Below are 23,277 nucleotides of genomic sequence, written 5' to 3'. Positions count from 1 at the left end.
TGTTCTTGGGTGTTGGTCGCTACATAAGTACAACATCCCTTCGTCTGCAAAAATAATCTCCAGGACCTTGTGTGAAGAAAAAGGGGGACAGAAATACATTCTGTCCCATGAGGAAGAGCTTCCCCTACAATTCAAAGGCTTTAACGGTTTCCTCTTTCATTTGGAAAAAGGCCAGAATTGCCAGCAATTGTTTCTGAACCTAGCTGGATGTGGTTAATACATGTTAGAAATATTCTACTTAATTACCAGAATAACTTAAATAGTTAGTGCATTAGAATTCCTGAAGAATCGTGCTTTAAAATGCTGTATAGAGAGTGCAGGCGGACTGAAAGATGACGCAAGTCTAAATGTAAATGTAGCTTTTAAATCTTATGCTGAAATTCATCATTCATCCTTGTTAGAGTTGAACATCTCCATCATTAAGTGCAAGTGACGCAACAAAACAAACAGCACCACAAAACAAAAACTGGAGATTGTTTCATGGGTCATCACTTTACTAGTGCCGCTGTTTGTTTTGCCTCTCTGGTGCAGCTGCTGCTCAGCAACGAGAACCACAGGTGAGTGAAGCAGGTGGACAGTTCACTGCATCGCATCTGACAGATGTAGACTTTAGTATCTGTCGATAATTCTGTCCACACTTAAGATGATTTGCTTAGCTGATAAAACTTCTCAGCACAGCACAACACACAAGAACAAGAAAAGTGCACCAGACTTGTTTCTTTTTGCAAAATGAACGTGTGATGAAAGCATTTTGATGGTAGAGTTATCAGGTCGACTGATGTGTTTGTTGTTGTTGGTTCAAAGAAAAGGGGGATTAAAATGGCACATGATTTTCATGCCATGTTTGAAACACGAGAGGCCAGGTGGCACAAACTGATCAGTTTATTGCTGGCAACGGCTTTGCGTGGCTTTATTTTTGTAGCCGGGCCCTTAGTTTTGGATTAAATCTGCTCAGCGTTTAAATTAAGAAGACGACAATTGGAACATTTGTTAAAAATTTTGTCATGTTCTAAGATAACAAATTTGTTCATTATTTTTGTGCAGTCACCATGTCGAAAGATGAGCTCTACAAAAGCAAGCTTAACATCTCCAAATGAACACAACGCCTAAATGAAAGCTTCATTTACGTGATGGAACATTGTAGGAACTGACCAGGAACTGCATTTGAGCCAAAAAAAAAAACATTAATGTTGAGGGGTGGTTATTTATACTGAAAGGGGTGACAGCATTTCTATCTCTAGGATAGTTAACTATCCATACATGCAATCTTAGTGTGCATGATGGCAATCTTATGAAACTCAAATAGAATCTAACACCATTACCATGCAGCACACATATGCTGTTTAAAACGGTCATAGTTTAAACTGCAAGTGTAAAAGAATAATCTGAATGGTCGTGAAATTCTGCTCCGAGCTTTTGACTCATTATGAATCCACATATATTTGCTACTTTTCTTCCACCAGTAATCCATACAGAAGCTCAACCGTGAATAAAAAAATGTCAGAGAAAAAAAAAAAAACTGACCCGTTCCTGAGGGAGTTTACCACAGTTAGAAAAGGGCAGCAAGCTAAGGAGTCGTTTGTTACAATCTACAAAGAATGTACACAGTACCATCATGTGCCTCAGCTGCAAGAATTACTGTTAAGTAAAGCCTTGTTTTAAATAAATCATTTGAATTTTTCCTCCTGTTAAAGACGATCTAAATGAAGACATTATCTGTTTTCTGTGTTGTGCTTGGTTTCTGCTACCAATCAGCCCCAGCTGCACATAAACTATTTTCATTCTCTGTATTCATATCCACCAGGTTCAGTTACCCTTTGGTCAGATCCTCACTCCCCTTGTACCCGTCTTGCCCTGGAGTTGTCCTTATTTTTGCTCAGTCTGCGTTCGTTGAGTCATCATACGGACAATAAAGTCGTGGGCTCATCTGTCAGCGTTCCTGCTGCCTCCCATTGTCTGCATTTGGGTCCTACACCTCTGCACCCCCTCTATTTGTGACAACTACTTTTAACAAAGGGCCACCAAAACTCCCCCTGCAAGCACATGTTTCTTGAAGGCATTGTGAGAGCAAAACTCAGCACCGGTGCATTTACGTCAAAAGCCAGGAGGATGTCTGAACATTTGTATTATTTAACATCAATAGTGTCTGTTCATTTTCAAGGCCTGCTAAAAAGTGGCAATAAACATGCACCCGATTATCAAAAGCAGCCATTTGTCTGCAATAAAGACATGAACATTAATATAAATAAGTCTGAGTTGTCTTTTTCACTAAAAGCTAAATTTTGAAAGCAAACTAATTGCACACTGCAGAAAATGGTGCAAATACCACAACCTCTACTCTATCAGTCAGCTAACTATAGCCAATGTTAAAAACCTATGTAGGAAGATAAAGTTTACAATTTCTTAAGCTGTTCACATACAGATAAAATATATCATTTATTTTCTCGAATAATTCCATTTACACATTTTTTTGTAATAACTGTGACAGGCCTTGGCACCAGAGCCAGATGATTCTTTGGCAAATGCTACAACGACCTACATAAAATAACTTGAGTCCATCGATCACCCCGCTCAGCAGTATTACTTACTCTACTCCAGATGCCGTTTAACAAATCGTGATGTGATAACACGATTTCTTTCTTTTCAACTTTTTTCGCATTAAAGTTTTTTTTAAACAAAATGGCACTAGTGCACACTGTAAACTAAGTATTAAACATGCCAGTACTGCTGCTGCATACCATTTACCTCGGAAACCACAGCTCTGATTTGGAAATGATGTTGTGCTTAAATAACTGCGTTCTACTTGCAAGTTGAAAAGCAGCAGGACTTGCACATTCTTGTGCTCAGTGACCAAGCTAATCATTATTACCAATACCAGCAGATAATAGTCTTCTCTGCACTTTAAGGATTCAAACACTTTGGCAGCAAGTTTACCATTAGTGGATGTACAGTACTGTGAGTTCAACTGGATTGAGGTGATATAAACCAGAGGCAGCCATGTTGGATGTTGGGGTCAAGGCTGGTGAAAAAAAGACTTTTTTAATATGAAATTAATTAATATGAAATTTCAACTTAAGGAAGTAGTCTGATTTATTTTCCAAATTTGAATTCTGAAAATCAAGCTCAAATGGAACGGACCATATTTTATCTGTTATGTACAAATAAAATTGATTTATATACAGAAGCAAATGGACAACAACAATCACTAAGGCAATGTTAGTTCTGTGATTTCTTTTTAATTAACTCAAAGGAGTTCGGTCTCAGACACAAAAGCACTGGATGATGACTTGGAAAAGTATTCAAATAATGCACTCAAACCCTAAGTTTGTCTGGATACGAACCAACTTTGAAACAGTACGGTTGTGCACAACCAACCAATCGGGCACACAAAAGCAGTTTTTTTTTCTTTCAACTTCATAGTTGGCAGTTTTCCCTGCACATTTTAAAGTTGTTTTTCAACTGTCTAAAGGAGTAAGTGTTTTCTCCCTGGGTTTTGCCCTCTGAGTATCACTGCACACCGACATCAATCCAACACTGCATCAGTGGAAGGAAACCTCTTGCTAATTGTAAACAGGAGAGGGAGGTGAGCAGTCTTTCGAGCAGAACACAGATCTCCACTGTAGAGCTGCAAAGTGAAACACTGATTAGTGACGCTACATTACTCTGCTTTGTCCAAGGGCAAATGTTTCATATCAGCTAACTGTCGGAAACTCAGACGCCAACATCAGAACGCATAAATGTCCTACAGCTGAGTGTGATGGACGGTTTAATATCAGAAATTTTGATTGTATTGAGATCCCAGTCAAATTATACTGAAGGATGATTTGTAATTCAGTAGTTTTTCATGTCCTTAAAAATGGAGATGAAGATGAAGCTTTGAGACTTAAGTAAATGGATACACTAATGTGTGAAGCCATCTGTACCATAAGCAGTTATGTTTTTAGTGGTCCTCAGAGAAAATACCCCCCCAAAAAAGGCCTGCCTATTTCAGCTGTGCCCCACCACACATACACGAAGAATAAAAATGTAACAACATCCAATTTTTCCCATCATCCTCTAAATCTATTCCTATTGTTATGCCCTTATTAGAGAGCACCTAATCTCAGTCTGAGCCATCACCTCTTCCATACCCACATATTCTATTCATGCAGCTTCATCCATTAGTTTAATTAACTCTTTGGCTCTAGGAACTTGCACTAAGCAACGGCTTCAGCACCTGGCTATTAGAGAAGGCATACTGTGACCACTTTCTCGACTCACTGGCGAGAGCAGAACTTTAATGATGATAATGCCCCGCTGGTCAGTCTAAATCACTTCAGTCCAATTAGAGAGAACAGGATCTATACATGCTGTTCTCTTCGTCTTGTGTCAGTTTTAAGTACACATTTGGTTATGTCAAAGTGAAACTCACCAATTATGCTCATGAGATTAGGACATCCATACAGCTTTTAGATAAGATCTTTCTTTTGGCCTAAATCATTGTGGTTTTGAACCCCACCCTTCCATCTTCAAAGACATTCATGCCTATATGACTAACTAGACTCTTGTGTATTGGAGCAAGTCCTGAACTGGCTTTATCTTCAATCTAAACAGCTTGTTGGAAAGCAGCGGAATCGCCCCCTTTCATCAGCCTATATTCTTAACAAAATTGAGAGGTGGGGTGGTTGGTGGACATGTCTGATCACTTTGTGAAGCCTTTTTACTTTGGCTCTTTGGATCAGTGAAGTAACAACACTTTTGGTTTTCAATGTTGTCAGATCACAGGGTTTACAAAGTACCTCTGGCAGGCCAGGGACATACTTGGGCAGAATGTAGAAATTTAGTAACATAGGACTAGATGTTTTTTTTTTTTTTTCTGAGACAGGCTGATGGTGCTGCTATTGGACTGTTGCTAACTAGACTTTTATCTAAGTCATTTTGTTGTGCTGTTTTTCATGACAGTTAATATTTTTTATGTTACTGTAACCTTGTGAACCTTTTGTTCAAAATTTCCATTTATTTATTGTTTAAAACATCATTCTGCAATGCAATAGCAATAATAATACCGATCTGATGCATCTTTAGTGTAAGAAAATAACGTTGAAATGTACTAGAAACCCTTAAAATGCCCTAAATTATATCTAAGAATTAGACAACATCACAAGCCTTTCTGTAGAGGCGGTTATACCGTATATCACAATGTAATTGGAGGAAGGCTCAACAACATTGGAAAATATAAAAACTGCCCAACCTTAAACAGTACAAGACAAATAGCCGATCAATCAAAGATCTCACATACTGTTCAAATGAAAATAATAGTTTAAATAAGTCTAATTTGCGAGACATTCTTCTCATAAACACAAATACATGTCAGCCTTTAATCTGGAAAAGAAAAAAAACCCACAAAGCTCAGAATAAAACTTTGCCCAGTTTAATAAATTCAGTCTTACATTGAATTGCAGTTGGAGGCTGTACAAAAGCATGACAGACAAACTGACATCCCCACATCAAAGCCATTACAATTTGGCTGAAACCAAAAAAACACGTCCTGGAGACTCCAGCTCCAAATGTGTCATTATTCACACAGCAAGCAGCTGGTCATTAAGTATGAAGGGCAAAGGGGGCAACGGTAGATACCTGCCAGAGGGCCCAGGTCCTAGGGACCAAGGGACACATTGGTAGGGAAAGGAGCCGACTGTGGGTCACTGTATAGCGATAAAGCAGGACAAGCATAAGGAGGCTGCTGTCTCCCAGGGTGACAGAGGTTATGAGACAAACAGAAACCTCTCACATACCTGTCTGTCAAACCGCCAGCATAAATCCATGATATGAGGCTGGGACTAAGGAGACCATTAGCTACATTCAGCTGAAAAAGGTGAAAGATCTCCTCCCACGCAATGACCCCCTCCCACCTCCAGATGGCACGTTAGATGACATTTTATTCCACCAGCCTGAATATATTATTTTGTGAGAGGCTGTATTTTAGGCATTTGGAACTTCCGTGCAATTTTATGCTGTGATATCCAGAAAATGTCTCAATAATCAAAGCTGCACTGCCCTGTAAATAGATGCTGACATGGAAGTTGCAGATATTATAGTGAATATGTGTTCTTTATGATAAGCATGGAGGCCGAGCTATCTCAAACATTGGTTGCACTTCTGCATCAGATACAGTTGTGAATTCAACAAAATTATATGGAGTGTGCAGCCAGAAATTCATTTCTTTTTTAAAACGTGTGCATCAATTCAATAAACAATGAGTGCACAAGCTGCCTGGGACTGATAGCGATCCATGCACTGGCCTGACATTGTAATTACCTCCAAGAGGATTATGAACTATTCTATTTCTCTAATATTCCCAGCATAATTAACAAATGTGAATAAAGACATAGTAAGACAGAGGTTTAATTAGAAAAGAAAAAACAAAAAATAATGAAATGACCATGAAGTTAGAGTAAGATGCAAACATGTATGACAACATTAACTCCTCTATGAGCAATAACTCGTTTTTTTCTACATCTGTCAAGTTTGTCACAAAAAAAAAAAAAAAAAAAAAAACTGGCAAAAAGATCACTTATTACTCAACTACAGGACTGTGCAAAAGTTTTAAACCATCCTTAACTTCTTCACATTTTGCTTTAAAAGAGCCAGACTTTCTTGCCATCTTTTGAAGTGGTCTTGATCAATAGTTCTTCAGGCTTTCTGAAGGGATGTGGTTAATACATCATTTTTTCTTTGGATGTGGCTGCTTTTTCCACTCCTTAACTGTCCAGTTCTTGTACTTGACCTTGATAGGATCTCATGCAGTTTGTGCTTTAAAAAAATGAGAAAAGTGGATATGTGAAGGGGGGGAAATGTATCAAGTTTAAATCTATGTACAGCAGATGAACAGTGTTTGAATGTCAAATCCAGCAAACCATCTGACACAGCGCCTCAAAAGATTTATAATCATTCAGCTGATCATCTACTGTATGTCAAGTTTTCAGCTAATATCTTTCTGTGAATCACTTTGTCAGTGTTAAAATACTGTTATGTGTCAAACTGTGTTCTTCTGTATTTTTCATAGATTTAGCTAAAGAAATGGGAAATGGGTGTCTTTGTGAGGCTGCTGGTAACAAAGTACCTAAAAATCCAATTTAAAACTGGTTTTCTGTTAAGTTGTCCGTTACGTGTTGTAACACCGGTTTAATCCTCAAGTTTAGGAGTTTTCTTATGCCTGAACGATTCACAAGTCACGGTTAAATGGCTTAAACAAAAAAACCTTCTTCTGAAAATGATCATGTGCTGGACTGAAAAGGAGTCCACGGCAAAACTTTGAAAACCCTCCAAAAAAGTCCGGAGAACTATTTCTCAAGACCATTTTGAAAAATTGCAAGAAAGTCTGGCTCCTTGGAAGCAAAGCATAAAGATATGAGGGGTGGCTTAAGACTTTTGCACAGTACTTTATGTTCTAAACATTTCTCAAGGTAGCTGTTACTGCTGCAGTGTCCTGAGTAATAAATACAGCAGAATGGCTGTGCAGAGCCTATGTTTGAATGATAATGACTGTATAGGAAAGGTCACAGGGTCTCTGCATTTAATAAGTACCTTCCTCTTTGGTGCATGAAGTCCAAACTAATCCAGTCATTAACATGAGATGTTTAGGAAACAGACCAAAACAGACAGCCAAGGGCCATCTTAGCCTAACCTTCTTGGCAGAGGTAAACAACAACGAGAGCCAAATGATGTTTCAGATTCACACCTGTGACCTTTGACCCGAGCTAAACAGACACGTATTTATTTATTCTAGTAGTGGCAAATTGGCAGTACAGAGAAGCCTCTATCTGCAGAGCTTAACTCGTCTATCTGAAGCTTATACAAATGGTTTCACAGTCATCCTGCACTTGGATTTTCAATGCTTAAGGGTGGGAGAGTGTGTTCATATGGGGGGGGGNGTTCTGCCTTGGGTACCCCAAAACTGCTAATTAGGTCACAAATCACAAGACTGCACACAGCCACAGCCACAGATAAGTGTTGAGCTAAGCACAGTGAGCAGACATTTTAAATCAACCCTTAATCCAGACTGTGTCTCACTCACCCTTACTCACTACCCCACAGCATCCACAAGGAAAAAAAAAGCTTGCTCAGAACTGGTATGTGGCCTGCATTAGGAACAAGAGATGAAGAGGAAAATTAAAGAATGGAGGGGAGGAGGGAGCTCACAAAAAGCAGCAGAAAATTGATTCCTAGGGAGAGGTGAATGCTGGTGAAGATTGGCTAAATTCATTTCAAAATTAAAGATGCTGGAGGCAGGTTTCCAGGTATGAACATTTAGGGAGGAAAAAAGTTTTCTAAAACAACAATATTAAATTGTCTTCTGCCGTTCAAATAACATTTATTGTGCCTTCCTTTCAACACAAGCTCTGAGAAATAAAAACACGCAATGAAATGATTCGTGAGGTGGCTGATGTCGTCAAGCTAATGGTTGTAAAAGCAAAGTCAGTAGTGTAAACATGAATGAATGACAAAGTAGTCCTTCACCCTCTGGCTTTTAAGTTACTCTCTTCTTCTGGATGCTAAAAATGTCCTGCAAAAACAAAGACAATAAAAAAATTGCTCAATTTCTTTAAAAAAAAAGAGAGAGAGCGAACTAAATCAAAGCTTCTTTTGTAAATCCAGCTTAATGCTTGTGCAACATGCTCATCTTTAGGCTTTAAAAAGAGAAAAATAAGAGAAAATTGGTGAAGAGCTTTAATACAAGATGAAAGGTTTAGACTATCGCACATTTTAGAATGCAAGGAGCAGCTTCTACCCCAATAATTTCATGATACATCTGCATTATTTACTATCCCTTGCAGGTATTTGAACTCACACCTAAATGAGTCATGAGACTCCACAAGACAAAAGGACGACAGAACTGAGTGATCTTCTACCAGCAATTGCGCATTATGAAAAATATTAGTGCCAGTTGCTTTGAATTTTATGGGGATTGACAATTTTTACTGCCTTCAAACCTTTATATATACACATACATAAACATGGAACACCAAACCATATTGTCCACCTCAAAGTCACTATTAGCCCACAAACTAATTCAGTCGTAGGGAGCGGAAAAAAAAAAAAAAAAGACTCAAACCACTCTGAGCTATTGCCATCTCCGCTCCCGTCTCGCCCCCTCGGCAGCTATTATTCTTGCGGTTGTTCTGTAAACAAAGCAGGAACAACAACGGCTACCTGTTTGCACAGCAAGTGTCCTTAAAATTTAGGATCCAGACGGAAATCAATATCAGCAGTGTAACTCAGTAATCCAGAGATAGTAGCACGGAATAAACGAGCTAACAAGCCAGGAAAAGTCCAAGTGATGGAGCACAAAACGCCGTCAACTACTTCCGTGCAGTCACTCGTTGGTTTGGAGTGCAATTTAATGCCTCAAAATCTCACTGAGTTCGAAAAAAACAACAATCATCAAATATTGCTTCATGATACAAGGGAGGGACTGCAGGCTTTTCCAAGATTGTGCCATCATGTCACTATTACGACCTTGCCCCCACCAGTTAACTTCTCACCTCTCCGGGGATGTGTACTCATTATAAAGTCAGTCATCGTGATTATGAGTTTAAAAAATTTGCTGAGCTGCTATCTAGCTCATTTCAGCTCATCAGCATAACCACATTAGAGAGGGAACCTGTGGGCTGGCAATCTCACATTTCCTCAATATTGCAATCCCAGCAGGCCGAGCATGTCCACATCCATTAAGTTGGACCCGAGCCACCAACGAAGCCTAATATAATGCCACAAGGCACACCGGCGCCATGCGACAACTGGAATTTAATTAATTAGCTTTACACAACAAACTGTCAGTCCAACGCATCAATCTGGCCTAAACAGCAAAACCAGAAAATGTGGCTGCATTTATCATATCTGTTGTGCACGGGGGGGGGGGGTTCATGTATAATACCAGTGCCGGCCGAGAAGTCTGTTCTCGAGACATGCCACTGTAACAATACAAACAATCAAGTCAACAAAAACTCAGTTTACTCAGTGTGCAGGAATCTCTAATTTATTTCCGTCCATAATATATTTACCTAATCTAGGAAAGGAAACAGATTGTCAGAGGCAGTGGGAAGTAAGATGATTTGGAGCTCAATTCTGCTAAATTGGTTGCTGCCAGTGTGATACATCATGGAGAATTAAGATGCCTCTCCCCAAGCACAGAACTTCAGCAGCCATATTGGCACATCTGTCAAGGGCCCACCCCTGACAGAGACAAATTGACCAATTCTGGCACACAAAGGCTGATCCAAAGTGCTAGCAATAACCACGATGAATAATGAGCCAGCTCGGGCTCCAGCAAAATTCATTTTTAATAATTAGTGTTCCTGCACCTCTCATTTTCTGAGAAAATGAGTGCAGGTACATCTACAGGTTGATACAACACATCAGCAAGACTGGAGGAATACAGATGATGTTGTGTGTTAAGCTTCCATCATCGCACAGAATGGCTGCGACTTGAAATGCGGGCCGTAAGACAGATGAATCCCTCTCTGTTCTCCCAGGAGCAGGAAATTAATCAAGTCCAGAGAGCTCTGTGGTAGGAGCTGCTGTAAAGAAATGTTTCAGGATGAGCCCCATAAAGTTCAGAAGGTCAAAATAAGGAGGGAAAATGTGGAAGAAATGTTTAAAAGCAATAGAAACTGTATGTTCTGACCGCTACTGCCCACGTACCAATTTTCCATACAGAAAGAAGAGGAATACAAACGGCAGCAGAAAGAGTGAGTATTAAAAAATTGCTGCTTTTCAGTGCACTTGACATCTGGCAATGATGTGTGTTAAAATGCTGCCAGAATATAAGTGAAAAAAAATAAAAACTCCAATAGATGCAGGTGTTTCTGTGATTGTTATGGGTTGTGTTGCTCTCAAGAGCTGCTCCAACTAATTGATTAAGAATATAATTAGTACTTTGTAAAACAGTCGGCCACAATGACTTTTGAGCTACTATTGTGTAAATGTGGTACTGATCGAGTATACCGAGGCTCTTACTGCAGAAAGCAACAAGAATTTTAAAAGCCTGTGTGATTTGAATAGATTGCAGTTTTATGTAAATGAATTGCGGTCGATGTGCACAGCAATAAGATGACAGATCTAAACAGAGCGACTGCAGTGTCGTCCCTGAACTACATCACTTAAAGCATAATGGCTACTTCACAGTTTCTTTAGGTTGAATGATAAAAAAATTGAATATTAAGACCATCCACTTTTGACATTAGTATTATTTACAGAGTCATTTAGTTTGAAAGATCCCATTAAATCCTGCTGTTGACAACATCACAGGGGCATTTGATAATTTGAAATTAAACTGTAATTTTAGTTGACATTTTAGGCAGGATAGGCAGAACAAATAAAATAAAATAAAATCCCAGTTGCATTCATTGAGACTTCATTGTCTTGGAACTGTGACAGCATAACATTATTATTTAAAATGAGACAAATTTCATCAAATCGGACCACAGTGAGCTCTTTGAAGCTCTTGCGAACCGAAGAGGCCTTGGCTTATAAACTAGTCTTTCTTATGTAGTAAAAAAAAAAAAAAATGTTTTTATCTTTATCCCTGAGGACTTTGTCTCTGGATCCCTGGATAGAAAGCCCCATACTTTAGCCTCCGTGCTTGTCCCCTGTGCAGCTGTATAGTCAGGGAGCTTTGCTTTAAACTCAAGTGCTTCTCGTACATGGAGGTCTACAGGGAGCAATCCTCCACTCGATTCATTACCTCCAGGAGCCTGAGCTCCTTCTGCTGGGCACCATGACAACATGGCATTGCTCTTTTCCCTCAAGCCTTTAAGGGTGTGGGGGGGTTACGGCATAAGAGACAAAGTGCACTGCTTTCACGAGCACCAAACTAATTTAACACGAATCAAAGGGTCGGAAATATCTCACCTAACAAAACGTCTGAAGAGAACTGGCACATTTTGAAATTAACCCAACAACCTTGCTCTAACATTAGTCATGGGGTGCGACGGTAAAATAATAATATTTGACATTATTAGGATATCCCACAGTAACGTCCATTCCAAAACATATGAATAATTCATGATCAACGAAACTACATTAAGGGCAAAGGATTAATGTGTGTTTACTTATGGAATCATAATAAATATAAATATACTCATTTTTAATTTGGTATTTTTCATATCAAGGTATAACTAAAAAAAACAACTAGGTTGATTTGACACTGTGTGTTTGTTGGAAATGAAAACGGATTATTTCAGCGTTGTTGTTCCACAACACAGAAAATTTATTTTTCTCTGCATAAGATTAGCGTTATGAATCTGCAACATCTCAGAGATCAACACTGAGCAACTCGATTACAAAACAAAAATCTTAAGACTAAAATCTTTCATTTTAAACTTCATTTCAATTCATGAGGCCAGAAGTCTAGAACCATATCAAAATGAAGAAAAGCAAATATTGGCTACTCTACAGTAAAACCAAATGAGCTCATCGCAATAATGCATCAGCAACAACTTTGCAGAGGCGCATTCCGACTGAAAAGACATCGTCCACGAGAAATTCTGCAAAAAGAGCCAACTTCCTGACTCATTCTGCACAAACTGGAGTAGGAAGTGATGAAACCATCTCTGTACGTCTTTACGCATAGACTTCCAACATGCTTTGAGAAAAAATTAAGTACCATTTTACTGACGCTGACACGTTCTTAAAAGATAAATCACAAGTTGTATGACTTCTACATATCCAGCATGGAGGACTTAAAGTATATCCGCTCTGATGAGGAACTCACCTGCCTTCAAGCAGATTCTGTGTCAAGAAAATGTTTCCAAGAGGAAAGAGACTAAAGGTAATGATTCTTAAGACAAGACGTTGCAATCTGGCCAAATTCAGAGTTTCAGGTAATTATATCATTCATTTTGTCTACCTGTCAGAAACTCTATCACCTTTTAACAACAACAACGACAAAAAGCCTGTAAAAAAACTGTCACAATCATGTCATTTCTAGACTGAAGGTATGCCAGATCCAGGTGACTGTATTTTATATGTAGAAATGATGAGGAAATGATAGAAATTCAGCTCCGTCCACCTCTGTCAACTAGAGAATTCACAACAGCCACAGGTCAGTACAGCCGCAGCATGAAGACTGTATGCAGGCTGATGTAAAGACATCAGAGACCAATAAGCCACACAAACCTGCTGCACAAAGTCTGTCTTCTATTTGAACCCAAAGAAACGTGACGAGTCCGGCTACCGACCCAAGTGTTGTTTAATTTCTTGATATCGAGAAGATGGCGCTGCTTCAAATCAAGAACCAGAACGAGCAACTCAGGCAACAAGGCTGTGAAATCTTTACTATACGGTATGTGTATATGTGCTGCATACTGCATATTTGTTAGAAGGGGGATACGGCCGCAGATCTCATGCACTGGAGAATTCCAATAAGAATGCTAAAGAAAAAATAAAGTATGTGCAGCAGCAGAACTGCAGGTTAATTCAAAGCCAAAACAAACAGCTCTGGCAATCGAGTACCGTGAGTTACCTAATCTTGTTTTGTATCCTCTAAAGTACTAATTAAGTTGGATCAACATAGCAGTTGATGGAAAATGACACTTCATTCACTTCATTATGTGAGACATGAGTGGAAAGATTGCTAATGATCATGGGCAACCTCAGTGAAGTGGAATAAAACAGTCAGGCTGAGGGGGAATATAATCCACACATATCAGACAATTGCAGGCTCTTTCAGTGGTTGCAGCAGCTTGTCAGGGTGGCTTCCATCCAAACATCCACAACTGCTGCATGAAAAACAGACAGCAGGAGCCCTATCTCTGTGAAGCACTGCACTATTACTACGTTGTTAATATGAAAAATTACTAATACGCAGCACCTTGAGCTGCAGAATCAATTTGTGGCGGCACTCTAAAGTATCATCAATTCAAACATTCAACCTTCAAACTGAATGTGGAAAGCCACTGAGTCTTAATTTTGCAACGAAGCCAGGCAAAGAGAAAAGATATAATCTGAAGAATTAGGGCTGCAGTTGGATCTGTTCTTCACCGCAGTTTTAATTTCCTTCATTTCACACAGTTATTCTATTTTTCTAACCAACATCAAAGCCAAAACATCAGCCTTTCATTAAGGATTGACTGCTTCAGACATTCCGTCTAAAATGATGCCAGTTAATTCAGGAACAATCTCATCAAGCAAGAAAAATGAAGATCGAACAGCATCTTGGGGATATTAATCTATATTTCTCTACATGAAAAGCTAGTATTTCTTGCTCCCCCCCACCCCCCACCCATTCTACGCACTGTTAGAGAAGATCAGACTTAATGCTTCTGCAAATGCATATTAAGGTACTCCCAACTGCTGTGCTGTAATTAAACCACAACAATAAATCAACAAGAAGCCGATCAAAAGCAAACTAGTCCGCGTGTTGGCCAAAAATATAAAAATACCGATAAAGGAAGCGAGTGAAACTAACAGAGATGATGTGAAAACCTGCAGAGATATAAAAAGGGGAAATGATGCATAGCCCTGTTCCTGTGGGAGTCTTATGGTGAGTATGATATCATCCCTCTTATGAAAAATGCCTCCACATGTGCACTCACCCACAGACACACACACACACACAGAGCCAGCCTTAAATAACTTTTAATCAAGTTTCAAGGTGTGAAGTTTCAAGACTACTTGCGTTGTGGTTCATAATCAAAGCGCTCAGGAAAGAGACGTCATGAACTGATAAGAGTTCTTATTGCGCCGTCTTAATCTCTAAAGCTATGGACAGTGTTAAAAAAAGAAGATGCACCTCAATACTTACGGTATAATTAAAGTCAAATGTAGCAGATGGATAAGGATAAGGAAGGGTGACAACCTTTCTTCAACTTACCACATATTAAGCTCTTGTGAAACAGGGGGAACGGGTCAGAGAGACCAAACAACAGACGGATTATATACCTCATAGGAACTCAATCAGTAGATTATTTAATCTATTCACCCATATTATCAGTTCTGAACAACCTTTAAGGTTTTATTCCAAAAATAAAACTAAATCAAGAAAATAGGATCAACAATAAACAATTAAGATAACAAACATAAGACTAACACTAGGAGTTTAGGGAATATCTTAGAGGAATGACTCTTAAGTAATTACTTTGAATGAGGATTTATCAAGATAAAACACAGCAACAAGTAACACTTCAATAATCTAAGATGAAACAATGATTGTTAGTTTATCTAAACCAAAAGAATTCTTTGAACAGAATATCTGGATTTTAGGATTTATGTTTTTTTTTTATTTCTTCCCCGCGCAAGAATTTGAGATACTTTAAATTATTTTGGTAAATGGTTTACTTTGGAATTTGGTCCGAAGATGTTATTAAATCTGCCAGGTTGTCAGGTTAATTTTGATGAAACATCAGATTGGAAATAGATGTTATTGATCAGTTTGCTCCAGTTAAAATGAAATAGCCAGACCCCAAAATGGCTTCTTCTTTTATGTGTCTCATCAAGCTGAGTTATAGGTTATGCCTCGCTGATCAGAAGCTGCGGAGGGCCAGTTGTCACTTCGTCACTGGGGAACTTGGAGGCTTGGAGGCCCAGAGCCTGTTGAGGGTCAGAGGTCAGCGTTCTGTCCAAGGTCACCTGAGGTTGTAGTGATGTTTGCGAGGGTCGGCCAGGAGTCAGGCGGCGCGCAAATTAGAGCGATTCTTAGTCATTTCTCAACTCAAGTTTCTCTTTATGATTTTCACTTTCTTTCATCTTTTTTCTGCTGGACTTGAAACAATGAGGAAAAAAAAATGTTTTTCTCATGTTACAAAAAACGAGGGGAAGAAGGTGTTCACACGATGAACACAAAAAACGAACTACATAACGAACTGAACTGCAGTCACCCGCCAAGACTTTCTCCTCAGTTTGTTATCAAGCAAAGTTTGAGAACAACAAGGACATTCAGATTGCTGGGGGGGTTGGAAGACCTTGGGGTGAGCAGAAAGACTTTTATCTCACTCTGTCCAGAGTCTTTCGCTCATAACGAAGGACAGATCTCCTGTAGGACAAAAGAGGAAAAGCTTGTTTCTAACACTGAGTATTTGCACACAAATAATGATCAATAATAAACATCTTATTTCAGCAATGAATCATAAACTTTTCAGAGAACAGTTGCTGAAAGATGACAGCAGGTCGCAGGTCATGAAAAATTATTCATGCTACATAAATAATCCCACACCTAACAATAAATTATTAAAGATGTTTGATTAAAACTGAATAAACTCTGTAATAAAAAGTGTCCAATTTCTCACTTTTATACATATCTAACTAATCCAGCTAAACTGAAAGATTAAAAAAAAAAACTAACTTTTTTTTCATTATTACTCTGTTTGCTGTACTTTCTGGGGCCAACATTGCTCCATATTCTTGAAACGGCTCTCCCCTGCAGTCATTTGTGCTGGGAGGCTACACAGAGAGTGGAAAGGAAAAGCTCGCTCCTCTGTATGTTATGTGTGTCTAGCTCTTTGAGCTGAAGCCTGTCTTGCACAAGTATGTTCTAGCTCAAGGCTAACGCTACTGCGTGCATTTCTGTTACACTCACTTGCACAGAGCAAATGCTCTTAATAACCATTTAGCTGCTAAGGCACGCTTGTCTGTCTTCTATTCACAGCCTTAGCCACTAATTACATTCCCAAAGTAATGGACAGTGCTGTGTTCCCTCAATGCTTCCTTTTTTCTTTGTACAATCAGCCAGCTGCCTTCACTAGTAGGAATCGGTGGTCACTGCAGACCTGAGGTGAATTTACAAAAGTAAGCCCATGTCAACCAGTTCTTTAGCACTACGTCTGGATTTTCAGGGGTCTCTTGTTTTTAAAAGTACTTCTAATGTTTTTTTCTAAGTATTAGGAGATCCCGTGGCCCTTCAATTACTAATTTAGACCGCATGTTGAATAAAATTAAAATTAAAAGACGGGATGTAAATAAATTACGTTTGCAGCAACGCTTACAGAGAAATAAGTCTGTCGGTCAAGGAAAAAAAATAAAATTAACATATAGCCCCAAACTTTATTGCCCCAGATTAAAGTGTCGTTAGTTAAATATATATTTGAATTTTTAATTAGGAGGTCAATAGGAATACCGGACGCAGGCTTAATTCCTGCACAAAGTAAGCAAAATGAGAATTTATGTTCTGTTTTTAGTTCTCCCCCTACCTCAACTAATCAGCTGGGTGATTTATATCACACACGCTGCGGTTCTCCTCATTTTTACATTAACCACAAACACAGGCACAGGCCAAAAACACGCTGATTACCATAGTGTTGTATCATCAAAATTCGACTCTAATCGAAGCACTGAAACCGTTTAATCTCATCATCAGATAAGACACACCAACGGAAAAAGGTGATTAAGGGTGACTATTTATAGAACGGTTCTTTGCATAGAGGATTCCAGAAAACAAAACCGTGTTTGAAGTGATTAGGCTTCTTATTATGGGCTCCACATACCTTGTACATTGTGAGAAAGCTGTCATGCTTGGATGGACAAGGCAGACAGTCTTTCACTGCCTCTACCAGACAACTGAAGGAGCCGAAGGCCACTAATAGAAGTGACATGAATACAAAACAAACGTGAGTCCAAAGTGAGCACAGTTCATTTTCCCACTGTGAATTGTGCAATTTTCTTGCCTAAATCCCCCCCACTCTCTTTTTTTTTTTTTATTATTATTTTTCCCTTCCCGACTCACAACCACAGCACCAAAGACCAAATATTCCATCAGTGTAATAATTTTCGGAGTTGCAATGCACTCCGGTGGCAGGGGGGAACCGAGAGCGTTATTTGCAAGGTTGTGTTCTTGGACCTGTAAACACGAGCGCTCCCTCCCCGAGTCATTTCAGTGAGGTGCCCTCAACCAGAGCATGCAACCCAAATTTCCCCTTGGAACTGTCTGATAGCCAACATGGACTGTGTTTGCATTAGTGTGGATGTGTGAAGCTGAAAGAGCAGAAGTTCTCCGACAGAACAGGCTTTTCTGACCTCTTCAATGCCCCACACAAAATAAAAATAAAAATGTTACAGACCAGTTTATAAAAGAGCAAGGTTCAAAGCTAGATGCAAGATTTTTATAAATGTATAGATGCTTTAAATGATACTTACCTTTGTCAATACATACAAAAAAAAGCTGCTTCTTATTTATAGTCACACACAGTGAGCTACAACATCATAATCTAACATTAACCATCTGAACATTAAATCCCTTTGCCATATGTCAGTGTTTCTCTCCCTAATGCATTAGTTTAATTACCGTTATTAAGAGCAATGAAAACATACAGCTCAGGTACACCATTATATGAATACTAAAAACCCCTAAATCAACCCTTCTGGCTGCAGCAGGGTGAAAAGTGCAAAGGTTGCTAGAAAATTGTGGACAAAAAAAAAACAACAAAAAAACAGGGAAATGGCAGGCAAGTCAGCGTGGAGGTGAGCTGTCTCTCCCCCCCCACCTATTTCAAGCTCAGGCCAGACCATAAATGAGAGCTCACCTGAATAGGACCAGTAGGGGTCACCAGCTGTCCTCCTCTCCCTCATTACGCCTGTGTTCCCAGGATGGCTGCCTCCAGTGAAGCGAGGTTGGTCACCCGATGCAACTGAGGGGGACAGAGATGGAGGTCAGAAAATCCACCGGGACCAGATAAAAAATAACAAAAAAAAAAAATTTTCCTTTTCCAGCCTCACTAAACAGCATAAAACTGATTCATTTATATTTCTAAATGCCTCAAGAGAGCATACATTTACATTCAAAAGGAATAAACAACAAATCATCAAAATCATCTGAGACCTTGCTCACACTTAGCTCAAAGCATCTCAGCTAAGCGTTAACTTGTCGGCGTAGCAGGACGAACACTGAGACACAAACAAGCAGTCAGACTCACACCTATGGAAGATTTAGAAACACCAATTAGTTTAACATGTTTTTGAGCTGTGGGATGTAACAGGAACACATGGAGATAATCTCAACAACCTCAGCAGGATCACGCAAACTCCACACAGGGGCCCAGTCGAAGTTGGAACAAGCCCTTTAGCTGTAAGCCAACCACCCTTGCATCCTTGCCAACATGGTTATTTGTTTTTATATATAAAATACAACAATGACACAAACGCCTGCTAACATCTTAATGTGCATTGCTCTGCGTCTCCAGTCCCGTAAAGTAAAATGATCTGACTACACAGATGTAAACATGTAATCAGAAACATCCATTTCAAAGCAGCCGCACTGACAAGGCTGTCTGAAATACAATGTATCTGCATTCATACTTGGCTTGTTGGCCACTTGATGAAACGAGAACTTTCCAGAAAATACCTCCAAATTACCAACAATTATCCCATCAGCTGACCAACAACTCAATTAATTCATGACCTTCGTGTCTCTTCGAGCTATTTCGACGAAAAAAAAAAAGGAAAGGGAAAAAAAATCTGCTTTGTGTAATGCAAAGCCTCAAAGTCTAAAATGAAAATGAAGCAAAAGCAACAACGGTGATGATCTGAATAAAAAAAAAAAAAGAAGAGTGTGCTTTCAATCCAGGTGCCATGGTTTGACACAAAGCATTAATGGGTGGTAATTACCACCATCAGGATATCAGGGCTCTGCAGAAAACAAGAGGAGACTCTCCAACAGCCCATATGATTGCTTCCTACCCTCTTACACTTAGAATCCATCGCATCCTTTACAGCAGCACTTCATCTGGGAAAGAAATAGAGTTAAAAAACGATAGATGGTCAATATAATATTATAATATATGCATGACTGAACTAAAGTTACAATAGCTTTCCTTCTGAGCTTCTATATAATAAATCTAATTAGTGAGATGCGGGCAGTTTGTGCAGCCAAGGGTGTAGAGACGATCATCCCCATGTCTTATAGGCACAAATGTCTCTTTAACTTCAATGAAGAATTGCCCGAAATCAAACACTGTCAACAGAATTACAGCAAAGGCTAGGGGCACAAATTGTCCTTTAGCATACATGCTCCCTAGAGCGTCGCCTCAGACTTACAACAATCAAACTCACTGGGGAAAATTTGCTGTGCAACGGATGCAGCCAGTGCCAGCGGAGAAGAAAATGTCTAGCCGATGTCATTGTCAATCAGGGGCACAAGCAAAACAAGAGTGTTTTGTTTTGCTTTAAGCAGCTGAAACTTGCCGTGGCATTCAAAACCTGGAGATTTGCTAATATTGTTCCCCGTAGCTAGAAGGATGCAAACAATTGGGGGAGCAGATTGTTTCTGTGTAAAAAGAACAGCAGGGAAAGCTAAAACAAAACCTAAGATGACAATCTTCTGCTCTTAAATGGAGGTGACAGTCACAGAATTTTTTTTCTTCTTTTACCAAGTGCTGTAACACTTATTTTTTTATTCAATTGGTTACATATTGTACTATAAAATTGGTTTCACTATTTTCCAAGTCTTCACGTGATTTCCTCTGTAATGTGCAGCTCTGTACAACATTTAATCTCGAAAACACGCTAAAGCTACCGGAACAATGTATTTACGTGTGTCTTCGTTTGTTCTCACAAAACTCCGGCTCCACACTATAATTTTGTGGGATTTCCTGCAAGCTTAAAAGCTTTAAAATCTCTGTTTTCCTGCTTTGTAACTATGACAACTGTCTCTATTGCACTTATCAGAAGTCTCAAGAGGTTTAAGGTAACTTTCCTACAGGAGCAGAACTCCCAAGGCTCTTGACGCTCAACTGTGTTCAGTTTGATCGGCTTGTCAACACATCAAACACAAACTGATCCAAAGTGGCTGAATGAAAGGCAGCTACACTTCAAAGGTGATGGGGTGACAGGGGTGGGTGGGTTCAGGCTTAATAATTGTTATTTAAACCATCATAATTTGAGCTCCTGAATGTGAGATGTTCAGTCACATGTGAGAGAGCAAGCGGCTGGAAACCGCCTGGGGCCGTCGAGTCCAAGTCTTTGACTGTACAAAACACCTTACCACCATTTTAGCACCTCTGGTTAGGAAACGTCCTGCGTCACATGGAGAAATTCACTGATTTTGTCAACCAAGTTCAACACCTGAACCTGGCCCCAGGTGTAATCATCCTGTCAATGGATGTCACCTCATTTTTCACACGCAACAGAGACTGTCAAGAAACAAATTCATCAAGGTAGCTCTTCGAACAACAGGACCCAACTTCACCCCTGACCAGATCTGTACCCTGCTGGACCTGTGCCTCCAGACCATCTATTCCAAATGAAAAATGACAGAAACATGGATGTGACAAGTGCTCTCTAGTGTCACCTAGAGGTTGAAGCATATGGGATTTTCATGGCTGATGCCAATCTTTAGCAATCAGGACAGTAAATGGCCACTAGATAAAGCCATTTTTTGTTTGTTTTTGAGCCAATACTAAAAAAGTTTATTGTATATAAATTACAATCTACAAAATCTTGAAAAAAAATTATTTAATGTGGGCAAATGCTCACAGTAGGATATGTGTTAATCAATAGCAGGAGTAGCAAAAGGCACAACATCTTTTATAGACTCCTGGATTTTCGTTTTAAATTGTATAGCTGCTTACAATTTTTATTTCATAGATATGGCATTGTTCCTTCAAAATTTAGAATAATATTTTGGTAAACTTCCTTTGGGGTCTGCCAGTGTTATGAAGAAGAAGCCCTTTTGTAGCAGGAAGCACTCCTTGTTTGACCCAAGGGTGAAGGATCACATATAACATTCTGCTGCCCACAGATATGCTTCCCTGTTGGTCAGCTTTATACTCAGACCTGGCTGCTAATAGTTATTTTTAATTTTTATTTTTTTTAAAATGCAATAATTGGCTTAATTAATCAGCCAATTAATCAGCCAATCAAGTCTACGGAGCCAGTCTCAACATGGACAAAATGTAAAGTGCTGAACTCCAATCAGGGATCAATGTCGCTCGCTCATTCAGATATATCAATGACACATGAGACAACATCCAAGTTCAAGAAGTAGAAACCTTCAGTTATCACACTGACTCCGTTGACAGTAACATTAAATTCACAAGAGAGGACACGAAAGATAACAAGCTACCTTTTTTGGGCTGTACTGTGTGCATTAAAGAGGATGGAAGGTTAAACATTGAAGTACATCTAAGAAACCTACACACACACGCACACACAGATCAATACCTGCTGTTTGAATCTCACCAACTGCTGGAATACAAACTGAATGTCATCAGAATTCGGTGCTGAGATTGTTCCCACTAAGACGGAGGTGAAGGAAAAGGAACACAAACTCATCAAGAAAACATTTCAAACTTGTAGATATCCAAACCAAGGCCTTTGTACAGTCAGCTAAGGATTCTGGTAAAAAAAGGGTAAAAATATTGTCATCCCACTCAAACCTAACACCACCCTAAGACGAACACTGGTCCACATCAAGGATTAAACAAACACAAGCAGAGTGGCGTGGTATATACAGTCCACTGTAGTGATATATAACTTAAGAAAAGACTTTCCAAGTGCATGCACCAACAGATAAAAGCCCCTTATGTTAAAACTCAGTTGTCCACCAACACGTCAAAAGATTAGGGACAACATTTTTGAGGACAGTAATGCCTACACTGGACACCAGGAAGACAGATGATTTTAGAGAACATTAAACTAAGCCATCACTGGCCCTTTTCAGACATTAGTAGCACTTTATCAGCGCAAAAAAAAAAAGACATCTTGTTAAGCCCTTGCTGATCCTCTTTCGTCAGTCGCAGCCCAAACAGAAACAAATCACCACTGCTTCATTGTGCACACAGACACAGCATCGTTAAATCAGCCGAGTGACAACACCAACGTTGATTATAGCAGCGTGCTGCATGCGCCACCTCCCACTTCACACATATATGTTCATTCGTCGCCGTGACTACTTGCTCTGCTGGCTCAGAGGCGCGTCACTGATGGATCGTTTTCAAACTCCGGTCCTTGGCTGCACTTTGACTCATGACGTTTGTACAGCGAAGGTGCAGGCCCAACTTGAAAGTGTTTCATAAAAGAAAGAGAAAAGAAATCTGCAATAAAAAATAAGCACTTGTCTCAGATATCAGCTGATGATTTTACAACCATTAACCCTTGTAACAAATTACTTGATCAAAATTTCTCACAGGTCAAAACGGCCAAAGAGACTCACAGAATGGTCAGCAGGGTCAGCAATCCACATGACTTCAAAGAAAATGTTCATTTCTCTGCAACACTTTAAAAGGATGTCCAGTCGCCTTTCATTAAAGCATTTAGGATTATCATGACCTGAATGACTGAGAATCTACACAAACATCAAATACAAACTCC

General features: G+C 39.4%; 1 protein-coding gene across 1 annotated transcript in view; it reads right to left on the bottom strand.

Annotated features, from left to right (window-relative positions):
* The window catches only part of ca16b (carbonic anhydrase XVI b), a 117,531-nt gene that overhangs the window by 73,094 nt on the left and 21,160 nt on the right, over window positions 1–23,277 (bottom strand). The window contains exon 2 of the mRNA XM_017408384.3: window positions 18,495–18,599. Within this exon, the coding sequence (XP_017263873.1) occupies window positions 18,495–18,599 (105 nt within the window). The remainder of the gene's footprint in view (window positions 1–18,494; window positions 18,600–23,277) is intronic.

This window comes from Kryptolebias marmoratus, linkage group LG4 (genome assembly GCF_001649575.2).
Source record: "Kryptolebias marmoratus isolate JLee-2015 linkage group LG4, ASM164957v2, whole genome shotgun sequence".
Classification (NCBI taxonomy): Eukaryota; Metazoa; Chordata; class Actinopteri; order Cyprinodontiformes; family Rivulidae; genus Kryptolebias; species Kryptolebias marmoratus.
The sequence above is the reverse complement of the archived record's forward strand: the minus strand, read 5'-3'. Positions and strand labels throughout refer to the sequence as shown.